Consider the following 16,345-nt stretch of genomic DNA (forward strand, 5'->3'; position numbering starts at 1 on the left):
AAGCCCATAGTTTGAGGTTGCTATGAGCTGTGATGCCACAGCACTCTACGGAGGGCAACAAAGTCAGATTCTGTCTCAAAAAAAAATGTAGGGTCAGTTTTCAATGTTTTTCAATTTCTTTTTATTTTTTATTTTTATTTTTATTGAGACAGCCTCGCTTTGCCACCCTTGGTAGAGTGCCGTAGCATCACAGCAAGCTAAAAACTCTTAGGCTCAAGTGATTCTTTTGCCTCAGTCTCCCAAGTAGCTAGGACTACAGGTGCCCACCATAAACCCTGGCTATTTTTAGAAACAGAGCCTCACTCTTGCTGAAGCTGGTCTCGAACTCCTGAGCTCAGGCAATCCACCCACCTCAGCCTCCCAGAGATCTAGACTTACAGGCGTGATTACAAACTAGCACCCAGCCTGGTTTTCAATTTTTAAATAAAATTTACTTGCAAATGTTATACCCTAGAATCAAGGAACTTTTTCTTTTATACTGTATATTATGACTTTTTCTAACTACAAATACCACTACCTATTTATTAGGAAAAAGTCCTTGAAATAGTTTTCAATTTTTAAATAAAATTTACTTGCAAATGTTATACCTTAGAATCAAGGAACTTTTTCTTTTATACTGCATATTATGACTTTTTCTAACTACAAATACCACTACCTATTTATTAGGAAAAAGTCCTTGAAAAAAGTTATAAGAGCATGAACTTTAAGAAACTGGAAACTTTTAATGAAAGGAACTTTTAGAAAGAGTTAAATGCAGCAGGGCAGGAAATGAAAAGAGAAACAAATACAGTTAAGGCCAAAAGAAAAAACCTACAATGTATGTTCATACTAGAGCTACTACAATTTCAGTCCATTTCCTATACTCCCCTTTTATCTAAAAGAGTCACTTCAAACTGACATTACAGTAGTCACATCTCAGGCCAGGCACAGTGGCTCATACCTGTAATCCTAGCACTTTGGGAGCCAAAGTAGGAAGACTGCTTGAGCTCAGGAGTCAAGACCAGCCTGAGCAAAAGCAAGACCCTATCTCTTCAAAAAATAAAAAAATCAAGCCAAGTGTGGTGGCGCATAGCTATAGTCTCATCTACTAGGGAGGCTGCGGCAGGAGGATTGCTTGAGCCCCAGAGTATGAGGTCGCAGTGAGCTATGACAATGCCACTGCACTCTAGCCAAGATGACAGAGTGAGACTCTGTCATTAAAAAAAAAAGTAAGTTCTGATCCTTTTATAGCTTGTAAGCCTCATGATTAGGTTTTTATACTCAAATGTGTAAATTCAAGCTGTGATGCCACAGCACGCTACCAAGGTAGTGTTGCACATTACCTGCCTGACTTGGAAAGGGGAAAAAACAAGAATCTTTTCCGTAATAAAAAATTTTTCAATGGAACTTTACCCTGTAAGTGAGAACAACGTAACCTAATTATTGTACCCTCATATTGATTTGAATAAAGTTTAAAAATTTTTTTCAAGGGCACTGGCCCCATATGCCGGAGGCAGCAGGTTCAAATCCAGCCCCGGCCAAAAACTGCAAAAAAAAAAAAGTTTTTTTCAATTTTTTATTGTTTTTGTTTTTTAAAGAATAGTTTCTTCAAGCCCAAAACAGAAATTCTAGAGATTTTAAGTTTTTTTCTACTTAAGAGCAATAATTATGAAATTACTTTGGCAACTTTTCTCTGAAAAATGCATTCAAGAAAGTTTTTAATGGACAGAAAAATACATACTTTTATATCTAGTGAAAGCATAGCACTGCAGTCCCCACTGCTGCTCTGCATTAAACTCGGCTCAGTTTGTCTTGAGGTACCAGCTTCCTCTGGTTCAATTTCTCTTGGAGAAATGTCCATTTTTCCCATTTTTTCCAAATCAGCCACCATCTCCTTAGTAACACAGATCTCTTCAGATCCTCTCTCCCTCATGGAAATTTCCCTTCCACTTTCTTCAAAATCTGCCTCCATTTCTTCAATGACTGCCATCCTTTCTGATGGCTTCTCCATCAAGGAAATCTCTTTTTTTCCAGTTTCCTTTAAGTCAATTTCCCCTTCCTCTATGGCAATGACCTCCACTATTGCCTTTTCCCTTTGGGAAATTTTCCCCTGAATTTCTTTAAAATCTGTTTCCATTTCACCTATAATTTTAAGCTCCTCTGGGACCTTTACCCCTGTGGTTATTTCTCTTCTTTTAGTTTCTTCCAAATCTCTCTCTCTCTCAGCTGTGATACCAATCAGCTCTGGTATCATCTCTCTTGTGGGCATCTCTCTTGCAGTTTCTTTCAAATCTGTCTCCATTTCACATGTAATTTTAGCCTCCTCTGGCCCATTTTCTTGTGGGGATATTTTTCTTCTTCCTGTTTCTTCCAAATCTGTGTCTCTTTCCTCAGTGGCTTCAATCACCATTGGTATCTTCTCCCTTGGAGATATATTTCTTCCAGTTGCTAAACCTGTCTCCACTTCCATGATGACATCAGTTACTTCTGGTATCTTCTCTCCAGGAGAAACATCACTTCTTTCAGTTTCTTTTAAGTTAGACTCCATTTCCTTAGCAATATTAATCTCCACAGGTTCTCTCAAAGCTGCTGTTCCTTCCCCAGAGACAAGAATCTCCTCTGATGCCACCTCCTTTGAGGAAATTTCTCTTCTTCCAGTTCCTCTTCCTATGTTTGGCTTTGGTTTCTGAAATCGAGGCCTTCGAATTGGGACTTGTTTGAGTGGAGCTGCTTTATTATCCTCGTGAATGCTATAAAAAAGAGACACACAATCACATTTTTTATATATATATATATATATACACACACACACACACATATATATATACATATACACACACATACATATACATACTTTTTTTGGGTTTTTTTTGAGACAGAGTCTCACTTTGTTGCCCTCAGTAGAGTACCGTGGCATCAGCTCACAACAACCTCAAACTCTTGGGCTCAAGTGACTCTTGCCTTAGCCTCCCAAGTAGCCTCCCAAGTAGTACCACAATGCCTGGATTTTTTTTTTTAGAGACGGGATATCACTCTCGCTTAGGCTGGTCTCGAACTCCTGAGCTCAGGCAATCCACCTGCCTTGACCTCCCAGAGTGCTAGGATTACAGGCGTGAGCCACTATACCTGGCCCACAATCAAGTTTTAAACCAGACTGCCAACTGGAGATGATGCTTGAAAAATCATTAGAGAAATGCCAGAAAATCTCAAAAAACATTCAGTGATGGGGTGGCGCCTATGGCTCAAAGGAGAAGGGTGCCAGCCCCATATGCCGGAGGTGGTGGGTTCAAACCCAGCCCTTGCCAAAAACTGCAAAAAAAAACCAAAAACTTCAGTGATGAAGAAAATCAATTTTGTATACTTTATTTGAATCTAAATAAAATGTGAATTTATTTTTTAAAAACTGTATAAGCCCTAGGAAATCACTGAGTAGAATTTTAATGTAAAGAGAAGGAAAAGGGGCGGCGCCTGTGGCTCAGTCGGTAGGGCGCCAGCCCCATACACCAAGGGTGGCAGGTTCAAACCCGGCCCCGGCCGAACTGCAACCAAAAAATAGCCGGGCGTTGTGGCGGGTGCCTGTAGTCCCAGCTGCTCGGGAGGCTGAGGCAGGAGAATCGCTTAAGCCCAGGAGTTGGAGGTTGCTGTGAGCTGTGTGAGGCCACGGCACTCTACCGAGGGCCATAAAGTGAGACTCTGTCTCTACAAAAAAAAAAAAAAAAAAAGAGGAGGAAAAGGACTGCACCTGTGGCTCAAAGGGGTAGGGCGCCTGCCCCATATGCCAGAGGTGGCGGGTTCCAACCCAGTCCCAGCCAAAAAAAAACTGCAAAAAAAAAAGAGGAAAAAATTCCATCTTTGGAAATTATAGTAAAAATTTTAAGTAATTAAATATATCTAGGGCGGCGCCTGTGGCTCAGTGAGTCAGGTGGTAGGTTCAAGCCCGGCCCCAGCCAAACTGCAACAACAACAAAAAAAAAAAACAACCAGGCATTGTGGTGGGCGCCTGTAGTCCCAGCTACTTAGGAGGCTGAGGCAAGAGAATCACCTAAGCCCAAGCAAGAGTTGGAGGTTGCTATGAGCTGTGATGCCACAGCACTCTACCGAGAGCAACAAAGTGAGACTCTGTCTCAAAAAAAAAGAAAGAAAGAAAATACATCTACTTTTGTATAGATATAGGTAGAGCTGTAGAAGCTATCTGGCCCTAAATAGTCCCTGTTGAATTGTCCATTCCATAGTATGCAATACTGCCTGAAGAAAACTTTCCAGTGTTCTATACTGGAGTGACATCAAGGCGCATCTGCTATTTCTACCACTTTGCCCCTACTATGTTTTACCAACACACAGAATTTTCCCTAACAGACCGGACCAGCTCAAAAAGCTGGATAAAAGTATAACTTGAATATAAGAAAGTCTTATATCTAAGAACTAAATATCTCCTCCCCCTTTTAAAAAACAATTAAAAATGAGATTTCTTATACAGACATTTCTCTGAGAGTTTGTGATTTCATAATACAAATTGAGAATAAAAGGACAGATTAAATATACATTTTGCTTAATGCTATTAAGCATAAAATCATATCCAGAATAAGCATCTGGCTCTCCAGAAAAGCAGCACTGTTTTGTGTTCTGTTAATGATAAATTAATAGATGTTAAAACTATTAAAAATAGGGCGGCGCCTGTGGCTCAGTGCGTAGGACACCGGCCCCATATGCCGAGGGTGGCAGGTTCAAACCCAGTCCCAGCCAAACTGCAACAACAACAAAAAAAAAAAAATAGCCGGGCGTTGTGGCGGGCACCTGTAGTCCCAGCTGCTCGGGAGGCTGAGGCAAGAGAATCGCGTAGGCCCAGGAGTTGGAGGTTGCTGTGAGCTGTGTGATGCCACGGCACTCTACCTGAGGGCGGTACAGTGAGACTCTGTCTCTACCAAAAAAAAAAAAACTATTAAAAATATACAAATGAATGATCTCTTAATGACTAGTTAGAAAAGATGATTACTCTTGGGCAAAACATATATTAAATGAAACACTAGGTTTATTCAGCCATGTCTGGCTGAACAAGTATGTAACTACAGGATGTCCCCCAAAGATTGCCCATACAGTTGCCACAGATAGGCAAAATGGGAAATTGCAGATAAATATACCCTAATTTACAAAATATTCCTAACAAAATTTTACAAAATATTTCCTATGTATGTGGGAGGTAGACAGGCTATATTCCTCACAGACTTTCCAACTCAGGGTAAAGTGCCCAGTAAGGGGACTGTCTACATGATTATCTTTGCATGGGGAAATCAGCAGTGCAGGAGAGCCAAGACCATCAACTAGTTCTTGGGCTGGAAAGGCTGTCAAAGGAGATGAGACTTGCTCTTGCCTCTCTCTCTTCTGGTTGCAACTGTTATCCGGCCATTCAGATGTTCCATTACCCTATGTGCTGTTTACACTTTACCCAATTTTCTTGGGGGCTGTAATCTCCCCTCTCTCATTCTTAACCTTGACTGCTGACTACCAACTGCTGTGCTTCTCGCACATATACGCTGTTATATACCCAATAAAAAGACTCCAGGAAACAGGACAGGTGCCGTTTTGTTCTCATGCTGCCACAAAACACATAAAACAGCTTATGCCCTTACAGGCTTCCAGTGTTACACACTAAGTTTAGTGTCAGTTTTCTCCTTTCCTCAGCACCATCTCCCCTATCAGCCACTGTCCCACTAGACACCCAACATTTGTAAAATTTTGTCAGGAATATTGTATCAATAAAGGTACATTTCACTACAATTTCCCATTTTCCCTATGTATGGTGACTTACAGGCAACCTTTGGGACACCCTGTATACTTATCAAGAAGTATGCTATTGCTTTTTGAACTTCAATCTCTAGGTTAATTTGGTTTTCTATAGATGTGAAGTCTCACTCTTGCTCAGGCTGGTGTCAAACCCCTGGCCTCAAGTGATCCTCCCATCTTGGCCACCCAGAGTACTAGAATTACAGATGTGAAACACAGCACCCAGCCAAACTTAGGGTTTTAAGAATTGTGTAACTTGATACAAAGATAACAAATCCATCTAATTTGCTTGTTTTAAAAAAAATTGATGAGTTCTAAAGCTTTACACAAAATTCAAATATTATGTATGCAAAATGATGCTTACTTTATACATTCATTAAGAACCTTTAGCTCTTCTAGCTGCACACCTTGAAAAGAATCTTTTTTTGCAGGCTGTGATGTAACATCTTCACATTCAAAATTTTTACACAATTGATCTATTTGTTGGGAAATCTAAATGAAACACAAAATTTTAACAGATTTCACTGAAAATTCTGTCCCATCTGAGTATAAGGAAAATGGCAAAAATTTCAAAATTATAAAATGATATTCAAAGGGAGCTTTTTAATGTTTTTTTCTGTAGAGACCTTAGAAAATTTCTTAAGCCACACCTTTACCATATCTCAAAGCCTTTCTTCTTTCTCTCTCAATCAGAAAGCAAGTAATTACTTAAGTCTTATCTGATAGAATTAATCGACGGGGGTCTATCTTTCTGAATCGTCCAGTATTATAATTACATTACAGATCATGGGAATTATAACAAGAAATTCAAATCTCAAATCACTCAACTTTTACCCTTATCATGAAAACTACATAAATCATCTAAAATCCATGATCTTTGTTCTTAGATTTTTAGTAGAAAGTTTTTAACATTCTATTCTGTTTAAGCCAATATTAACATTCATTTATATACCTAATCCTTCCAAAAGGATAGTTGATTCAAACACATGCTGAGTTACAGGGAAAAGCAAGTCCAAATTGAAGGTAAGATAAACACAGAATATCTATCATCTTAAATGCTGAAATTCTAAAATGACATTACAATTAGGCTGCTAGCTATAAGATTTAAACATAAATTTAATAAAGGATATCCATAAATTGTGCCATATTGCTATTTTAAAAGGGGAGTGAAGGTAAGCTTAAGTACTGTTAACAAAACGATGGGGAGAAATTAGACTACTTACATCTCTATTAGTACAGGATTCATTTTCATTCTTATCTACATGGGCCTCAATTTTTTCTTGTGATGCAAAAATTTCTTTTTTTTCAGCAGCTTTACCTACATTTGGCTTTAGCCTTTGCAATCGGCCCCTCATTACTCTTGCAGATCTAAGAGCCTTCGGTTGATTATCTTCCTGCAAATAATTTTTTTCACTCAAACTAGAACCACAAAAAGAAAAAAAATCAATGTTTACTCTGAAGTCACAAACTTGCTGGCTTTTCAGTATTTCCTTCTCTCTGCTACAAATAAGTAAACCATGTGCAATAGAAAATAATTCACAAGTGTCCTAAATAGACATAATCCTGGAAGCCTCACTATAGCCTCACTATAAAAAGAACTTTTAAATCAAATGTCATTATAAAATTGAAAAAAACCTATATCTGAAAGATATATTATACTATTCCTCATTAAGGATATTATTGTATAATGTATGACTCCAGATGATTATCCCCAAATTACAAAATAAATGGCATCCCCAGAATAGCCCAAAACCCAATGGTCAGATTCACTTTAGAGGGAGACCTGTTCTGTATCTTCCATTTCAAGTCAGATATTCCCTTTTAAAATCCCTGATTCAGGGCGGTGCCTGTGGCTCAGTGAGTAGGACACCAGCCCCATATACCCAAACCCGGCCCGGCCAAACTGCAATAAAATCCTTGATACAAATAAAAGTATCCAGGAACTTCACCACATACAATTCATCTATCGTAACCATTTGTTTAACAAGATATCTTATTAATAAGTTGAAGAGAAATATAATTGCTAACTCAATGGCTTCATACACAAGTTATTACAATCATTCCTAAGAGTTACTATTTTCACACAACTACTTAAATACTTACTTAGATGGAGTCTTAGCTTCTGGATTCTCTCTCTCTGTATTCTCCATTCCAGAAATGTCAGATGTATTCATTTTATCCTTTTCCATGTGATTCTGTGAATTTAATGCTTTACAGTTAACCTACCTACTATAAAAAAGTCCAAACTTTATATAATAAATGAATGGAAAATAAAACAACGGAATTTCATATTTTTGTGCTTCTAACTAGAAAAGATTTTCTAAATATCCTAAATTTAGATGGCAATATTATAAAACAGACAGTCTCATACATTACAAGAAGGCCTTCAGCCAATATGAATCAAGAGTCTTAACAATGTTCCTATCTTTTGACCCAATAATATCATTCTGAAAACTCTATTTTAAGTAGAACAAGTAAAATATTAATCACAGTAAAAGGCAAAATATCTAATAAATAATTGTGAAATAAATTCAGTAATACTCCACTGATAAACTATTATGAACTAACTAAACATCATGCTTTCAAAAAACGTTAAATGATGTGGAAAAATAATCATGAAATGTTAATTTAATTATCACAGAAGGATACAAAGCTGAATTCATACCACTACTCAGTGTTATAAAAGAAAACCTATCCTATGTGTCCGAGTGACAACACTCAAAGAAAGAAAACCTAAAAGGATATGTGTGAAAATATTGGCCACATCTACATAATGAAATCACTAGTAATATACCGGAAATTAGTAAGATAGACAAAAACCTAAGGTTAATAATATGTAAGCTCTTGCACCTGTTTTAACAATAGCAACAATAATTTTTAATTACAAACTAAAAATTTTTACTCAACTACAATATTTAGGGTAAATTTTTACTCCATACCTTATCAACTGAAGCTTCAGGATGTGAATTCTTGCTCTCTGAATCTGTTTTGCCTTTTGAAAGAACTGATTTCTTCCCAATTGCCCTTGATAAATTAGGTTTAGGTCTCTGAAGTCGACCTCTTAACACGGGCTTAACATTTTCCGTTTGATCCGTTTCCCTAAAAAATTATTATTATTTAAATTGCATCCAACATGTAGTCATGTCCAAATGAAATTCTAAAGAATTCTAAAATAGGCGGCGCCTGTGGCTCAGTGAGTAGGGCGCCAGCCCCATATGCCAAGGGTGGCGGGTTCAAACCCAGCCCCGGCCAAACTGCAACCAAAAAAAAAAAAATAGCCGGGCGTTGTTGCGGGCGCCTGTAGTCCCAGCTGCTCGGGAGGCTGAGGCAAAAGAATCGCGTAAGCCCAAGGGTTAAGAGGTTGCTGTGAGCTGTGTGACGCCACGGCACTCTACCTGAGGGCGGTACAGTGAGACTCTGTCTCTACAAAAAAAAAAAAAAAAAAAAAAAAAAAAGAATTCTAAAATAACCACAAAGAACTCCTTTAAATGCTTATTTACAGTAAGAATAGAAAAGAAAATTGAAAAAGAGACTATAACTTGATCTATCACATGTTAAAAATATACCATTTACAGGACAGGAGTGGTTAACTCATGCCTCTGATCCTACACTTTGGGAGGCTGAGGTGGGAGGATTGCTTGAGACCAGGAGTTATCAGCCTGGACAACAAGCAAGAGTCGATATGAACTACAAAAAAATCAGACATGTGTTGGCACAAATCTACAGTCCTAGCTACTTGAGAGGCTGAGATGGGAGGACCACCGAAACCTAAAAGTTCGAGGCTGCAGTGGGCTACGATCACACCAATGCACTCCAGCTGTGACGCCACGGCACTCTACTGAGGGCAACATAGTGAAACTGTGTCTTGGGGGGAAAAAAAGGTTTAAAATATGAAGAAATACTTCACTTCATTCCTAATAAGTGCATATTAAAACTAAATTGAGGGCAGCGCCTGTGGCTCAGTGAGTAGGGCACCAGCCCCATATGCCGAGGGTGGCGGGTTCAAACCCAGCCCCAGCCAAACTGCAACAAAAAATAGCCAGGTGTTGTGGCGGGCGCCTGTAGTCCCAGCTGCTCGGGAGGCTGAGGCAAGAGAATCACGTAAGCCCAAGAGTTAGAGGTTGCTGTGAGCCGTGTGACGCCACGGCACTCTACCCGAGGGCAGTACAGTGAGACTCTGTCTCTACAAAAAAAAACTAAATTGAAAAGGGCGGTGCCTGTGGCTCAAGGAGTAGGGCACCAGCCCCATATACCAGGGGTGGTGGGTTCAAGCCTGGCCCCAGCCAAAACTGCAAAAAAAAAAAATCCAAACTGAGAAAAAGAACACACAAATTTGACAAGATTATAAAAATCAAGGAATCTAAGGGAAATTATACATGTATACAGATGCTCCATTATCCTATTCTTTCAATTTTAGGGTATGAATTTTCTTTTCTTTTTTTTTTTTTTGAGACAAGAATCTCAAGCTGTTGCCCTGGATAGAGTGCGGTAGTATCATAGTTCACAGCAACCTCCAATTCGGGCTTAAGCAATCCTCATGCATCGATTTTTCTTTTTCTTTTCTTTTTTTCTTTTTTTTTTTTGAGACAGAGTCTCACTATGTCGCCCTCAATTAGAGTGTCATGGCGTCACAGCTCACAGCAACCTCAAACTCTTGGGCTTAAGCAATTCTCTTCCCTCAGCCTCCCAAGTAGCTGGGACTACAGGTGCCCGCCACAACACCCAGCTATTTTTTTGTTGCAGTTGTCACTGTTGTTTAGCAAGCTCAGGCCGGGTTTGAACTGCCAGCCTTGGTGTTTATGTGGCCAGCGCCCTACTCACTGACCTATGGGCACCAGGCCAGTTTTTCTATTTTTAATAGAGATGGGGTCTTGCTCTGGCTCCGACTCATCTCAAACCTGTGAGCTCAGGCAATCCATTCGCCTTGGCCTCCCAGAGTGCTAGGATTATAGGCATGATTCACCACACCCAGCAAGGATATGAATTTTAAAATGAAAAACCTGGGGCGGCGCCTGTGGCTCAAAGGAGTAGGGCACTGGCCCCACATACCGGAGGTGGCAGGTTCAAACCCAGCCCCAGTCAAAAAGAACTGCAAAAAAAGAAAAAGAAAAACCTGAAGTAAGCCAGACACAGTAGCAAGAGCCTACAGTCCCAGATAATTGGGAAGCTGAGGCAAGAAGAGCTCTTGAACCCCAGAGTCAAAGTTCAGTCTAAGCAACATAGTAACTCCACCATGCCTTAATAATACATAAACTGGAGGGGGGGAGGAAGGACTTATATATCCCTGTCCAAATAAAAATATGGTAGAAATACTATACTTTTTTTTTAAGAGACAGGATATCATTCTGTCACCCAGGTTGGACTACAGTGGCCCAATCATAGCTCACTATAACCTGGAACTCCAGGGCTCCATCAATCCACCTGAGGCTCCCAGAAATTGAGAAGACTACAGGCTTCTGCCACCACTGCTGTCTATTTAATTTTTATTTTCCACACAGACAGGGTCTCATTTTCCACACAGGCTGATCTACTCCTGGCCTCAAGAGATCGTCCCACCTCAGCCTCCCAAAGTGCTGAAATTATAGACAAGAACTATTGCATCTAGCCAGGATAATAGATACCATTTTTTTTTTTTTTTGTAGAGACAGAGTCTCACTGTACCACCCTTGGGTAGAGTGCCGTGGCGTCACACGGCTCACAGCAACCTCTAACTCTTGGGCTTACGCGATTCTCTTGCCTCAGCCTCCTGAGCAGCTGGGACTACAGGTGCGCGCCACAACGCCCGGCTATTTTTCTGTTGCAGTTTGGCCGGGCTGGGTCCGAACCCGCCACCCTCGGCATTTGGAGCCGGTGCCCTACTCACTGAGCCACAGGCGCCACCCAATAGATACCATTTTTTAGTCTATCCAGATGACAAAAATGAGCCAGGCACAGTGGCTCACACCTGTAATCCTAGCACTCTGGGAGGCCAAGGCGGGTGGATTTTTTGAGCTTATGAGTTCAAGAACAGCCTGAGCAAGAATGAGACCCTATTTCTAAAAATAGCAGAGCATTGTGGCAGACACCTGTAGTCTCAGCTACTTGAGAGGCTGAGGCAACAGAATCACTTGAGCCCAAGAGTGTGAGGTTGCTGTGAGCCACGACCCCATGGCATTCTACCAAGGGCAACAAAGTGAGACTCTGTCTCAAAAGAAAAGAAAAAAAGAATGTTAGTAAAATCCTACCATGTAAAATACTTACAGAGATGTATTCTTTAGGTCAATATTTCTTTCTTCTGGGCAACTACTGTCAGCATTGTTCACTTTACACAACGCCCTAATTCCAAGTTCTAATGAAGGCAAATCTGATGTGCTTAGTTCTGAAGACTCAGGTGCTCCTGACATAGCACCTTGTTGATTACTAAGGGAAATAAAAATATACAAGGGGAAAAGAATTCCTTAGTATAAAAATACATATTTTTTAAAAAATTATAAATATAGAAAATACCACTTTGAAAAATGATACTTCATTATTATGGAATAATCAAAACCTTTATGCTGACTTTTCCAGGATCTTTCTTGCATCATTTTATAAAGAACTATACCTTCAAAGAAAGCAGCAGCCACAACTTAACAGGCTTGGGAAAGTGCTCAAGCAGTTTCAAAAGAAAAAATTATTAATAGAGTTCACCAAATACATGTATAAAATCATGGTAATATTTAGGAACTGGCTATCATTAAAATTCTATATAGGTAGTCCCTGCTTTCCATGGTACTGTGTGAACCAGTTCTAATAAGCTCAAGTCATAGTTTACACTGTCCTGTGCAAACCAAGATGCACTGTATTATGAAATATTGCAGCTAATAATAATGTAATTTATATCCCCATGCTAACCAGCACTGTTCACATTTAACCATACGTTTTAATCTCATTTTTTCCTGACTCATTAAGAGTTTTCATTTTCTCTCCAATCTTGCATATGCAAGCATGCTCTCTCTGTAATTTTTTGTTTATTTTATTGAGACAAAGTCTCACTCTGTTGTCTAGGCTTAGTGTGATCATTGCTCACTGCAGCCTTGAACTCCTGGGCTCCAGTGATCTTCTTGCCTTGGCCTCCCAAAGTGTTGTTATTATAGGCATGAGCCACCACACTCAGCCTCTCTATCTATGTATTTTTATCAGCAGTGGGTAACCACAAAACCACAAAAAAGGAAATCATTACTTTCTTAATGGTGCCTTTTTTAACAGAAATATTTAATTTTACTGCAGTCAAATATCAGTCTTATCTTTTGTCTGTACTTTCTATGTCTTAAATCTTTGACATGGCAAAGTTTTTTTGTTTGTTTGTTTTTTAGAGACAGAGTCTCACTTTATCACCCTCAGTAGAGTACCATAGCATCACAGCTCACAGCAACCTCCAACTCCTGGGCTTAAGCAATTCTCTTGTCTCAGCCTACCGAGTAGCTGGGATTACAGGCACCCGCCAGAACGCCTGGCTATTTTGTTGTTGTTGCAGTTTGGCTGGGACCGGGTTTGAACCCGACACCCTTGGTATATGGGGCCGGCGCCCCATTTGTTTGGTTTTTAGTTGAAGAGACAGGTTCTTCTTAAGGCTGGTGTGCAGTAGTGTAATCATAGCTCCCTGCAACTTTTAACTTCTGGGCTCAAGCAATCCTCCAAGCTCAGTCTCCCAAATAACTAGGACTATAGGTATGCAACACCATTCCCCGCAAATTTTAACCTTGATTTTTGTAGAGACAGGGTTTCCCTATGTTGAACTTGTGGCCTCAAGCAAATCCTCTCACCTCAGCTTTCCAAAGTGCCAGGATTATAGTGATAACTGCTATACCTGGTCCACAAAGATATTTTGTTTGTGTTTTTTTTTGAGACACAGTCTCAAGCTATCGCCCTGGGTAGAGTGCCGTGATGTTATAGCTCACAACAACCTCCAACTTAGGCTCAAGCAATCCTCTTGCCTCAGTTTTCCTATTTTTAGTAGAGACAGGGTCTTGCTAAAAGTCTTGCTTTTGCTCAGGCTGTTCTGGAATCCATGAGCTCAAGTAATCCACCCACCTCAACCTCCCATAGTGCTAGAATTACAGGCTACAGGCATGAGCCACCACACCCAGCCACAAAGATATTTTCCTACCTTTATCCTGCTTTGTTTTGTTTTTGGAGACAGAATCTCAGTCCATCACCTTGGTAAAGTACCATGGGGTCGTAACTCACAGCAACCTCAAACTCTTGGGCTCAAGTGATCATTCTGCCTTAGCCTCCCAAGTAACTGGGACTACAGGCGCCCACCACAATGCCCAGCTATTTTTTAAGATAGGATCTCGCTCTTGCTCCGGATGGTCCCAAACTCCTGAGCTCAAACAATCCACCCACTTGGTCTCCCAAGAGTGTTAGGATTACTGGCGTAAGTACCACGCAGCCCCTTACCTTTCTTTTAAAAGTTTTAAAGATTTGTTTTAAGCAGGGCATGATGGTTCATGCCTATAATCCTAGCACTCTGGGAGGCCAAGACTGAGGGATTGCTTGAGCTTCGAGAGTTCCAGACCAGCCTAACCAAGATAGAGACCCCCATCTCTACTAAAAATAGAAAAATTAGCCAGGTGTTTTGGCAGGCACCTGAAGTCCCAACTATTTGGAAGGCTAAGGCAGGAGGAGATGTGTTTTATGTATGTTGTGTGTGTATTTAATCCATCAGTAAGTTGCTTGTGGATAGGGAGAAACAAGCATTTAATATTATCTTTTTCAGGGCCAGGCACAGTGGCTCACACCCGTAATCTAATACTTTGGGAAGCTGAGGCGGGTGGATTGCCTGAGCTCACAGATTTGAGACCAGCCTGAGCCAGAGCGAGACCTCGTCTCTAAAAATAGCCGGGAGTTGTGGAGGGGGCCTGTAGTCCCAGCGACTTGGGAGGCTGATGTAAGAGAATCACTTGAGCCCAAGAGTTTGAGGTTGCTGTGAGCTATGATGTCACAGCACTCTACCAAGGATGACAAAGTGAGACTCTTATCTCCAAAAAAAGAAAAAAGATAATATTATCTTTTTCATATCTTATTACAATCTAATGAATAGTTAGTTTAATCTTTGCCCACTAATTTCTAAAAGCTACCCCAACTACATAAAAGATTCCTAAAAAACAGCAAAATAAACTACTATAAACATAAAGAAAAAGATTCCTGTCTTTCATAGACTCTTCCTAGTCTCACTGAGGAAATCTGTCAACTCCTATACCAGTACCCCACTGCTTTAATTACTCTAGATTTTTTTTTTTAAGAGACGGGGTCTTTACTCTGTCACCAGCTCACTGCAACCTTGAACCTTGGCCTTAAGTGAGCCTGTTATCTCGGCTTCCCAAAGTGCTGGGATTACAGGCATGAGCCACCACCCAGCCAAAAAGAAAAAAAAAAAAAAAAACACACACACACATATTTAAAACACACATTGCAGGATATACCATACTTAAACTAATAAAACCCAAACGTAAAATGAAAATAGAAAATGATAAACCCATGCAAACACTAACCAAAAGAAAGCTGTAGTGACAAAGTAAACATCTGGTAAGAAAAGCAATACAGAAGGATAGTACAAAATGACAAAGGAGATTTCACCAAGAAGACACAGAAATCCTAGTTATGTACACACCTAACAACAGAGCTTCAAAATACATGAAGAAAAAACAAATAGACTTAAAAAAAGAAATATGCAAATACACTATCGCAGTTGGAAATTTCAACACTGGTCGCTCCCTAATCAACAGATGCGGATAAAGCGGAAAAAACACAGAAGATACCTTGATGCAAGGCTGGGGTCAGTTATTTTCTCAACTTTTTCATTGGAGGCTAAACTTGCAATGTCATCTATGTTTTGTACACAGGAAAGCTGTTTCTTATTGCATTCATCTTCATTTACCTCAGGCTTTAAAGACTGACAGTTAGCTATGAATAAAGAATGTATGTTATTCTAAAATACAGCAAAAACATCTATTTTTTTAAAGCAGAAAGGAATTTACATACATTGTCTTTTCCTACAAAACATTAAACCATTCAATGTTCAAGTTGCCATTTGCAAGAAATACATCTTATTTTTAGAGCAAAAAGAAAATTCGATCAACATACAACTACTGGTATTTTGAGAGTCACCCCTTTTCCATGGCAATTTGTAGCAGCTTCCTTATCCTGATTAAATTTTAAGTGATTAAACCAACTTATTTTATAAGTCTAGTCAAGAAACTAAAAGTAGATTTGGCTATTCTTTTATTCCTTCCAAAGGGTAATAATAATACAGTGATAGCTATCATTTATTGAGTATTTACAATGGAGCAGGAACTCTTAAATCCATCAGATATATTATCTCATATAATACTCAAAATAATTATATTTCAAGGTATTAATATTAAATCCATCATAAAGAGAAGCACCTAAGTTCAGGGATTTTAAGTGACTTGCTCAATGTAATACACATACTTAGTGAATAAAAGACCTGGAATTTAAAGCAAGGTCTGTTTGATTTCTAAAATCTAATTTCTGAATCATTATTCTGCTTTATATGTAATGATTCTACTAGTAAGCCACAAAAAAGAATAATATTGTAATA

The 16,345-nt window shown here is 39.5% G+C and overlaps 1 protein-coding gene across 4 annotated transcripts in view; it reads right to left on the reverse strand.

The window, feature by feature from the left end:
• BDP1 (B double prime 1, subunit of RNA polymerase III transcription initiation factor IIIB) overlaps positions 1-16,345 on the reverse strand; it is a 110,540-nt gene that overhangs the window by 52,262 nt on the left and 41,933 nt on the right. For all 4 annotated transcript variants that reach the window (XM_053589110.1, XM_053589120.1, XM_053589100.1 and 1 more), the window contains 7 exons: positions 15,543-15,687; positions 12,001-12,159; positions 8,700-8,859; positions 7,864-7,955; positions 6,984-7,179; positions 6,125-6,252; positions 1,721-2,729 (listed from right to left, as the gene is read on the reverse strand). In XM_053589110.1, coding sequence (XP_053445085.1) covers positions 1,721-2,729; positions 6,125-6,252; positions 6,984-7,179; positions 7,864-7,955; positions 8,700-8,859; positions 12,001-12,159; positions 15,543-15,687 — 1,889 coding nt within the window. The remainder of the gene's footprint in view (positions 1-1,720; positions 2,730-6,124; positions 6,253-6,983; positions 7,180-7,863; positions 7,956-8,699; positions 8,860-12,000; positions 12,160-15,542; positions 15,688-16,345) is intronic.

This window comes from Nycticebus coucang, chromosome 1 (assembly GCF_027406575.1).
Source record: "Nycticebus coucang isolate mNycCou1 chromosome 1, mNycCou1.pri, whole genome shotgun sequence".
In the NCBI taxonomy this organism is placed as follows: domain Eukaryota; kingdom Metazoa; phylum Chordata; class Mammalia; order Primates; family Lorisidae; genus Nycticebus; species Nycticebus coucang.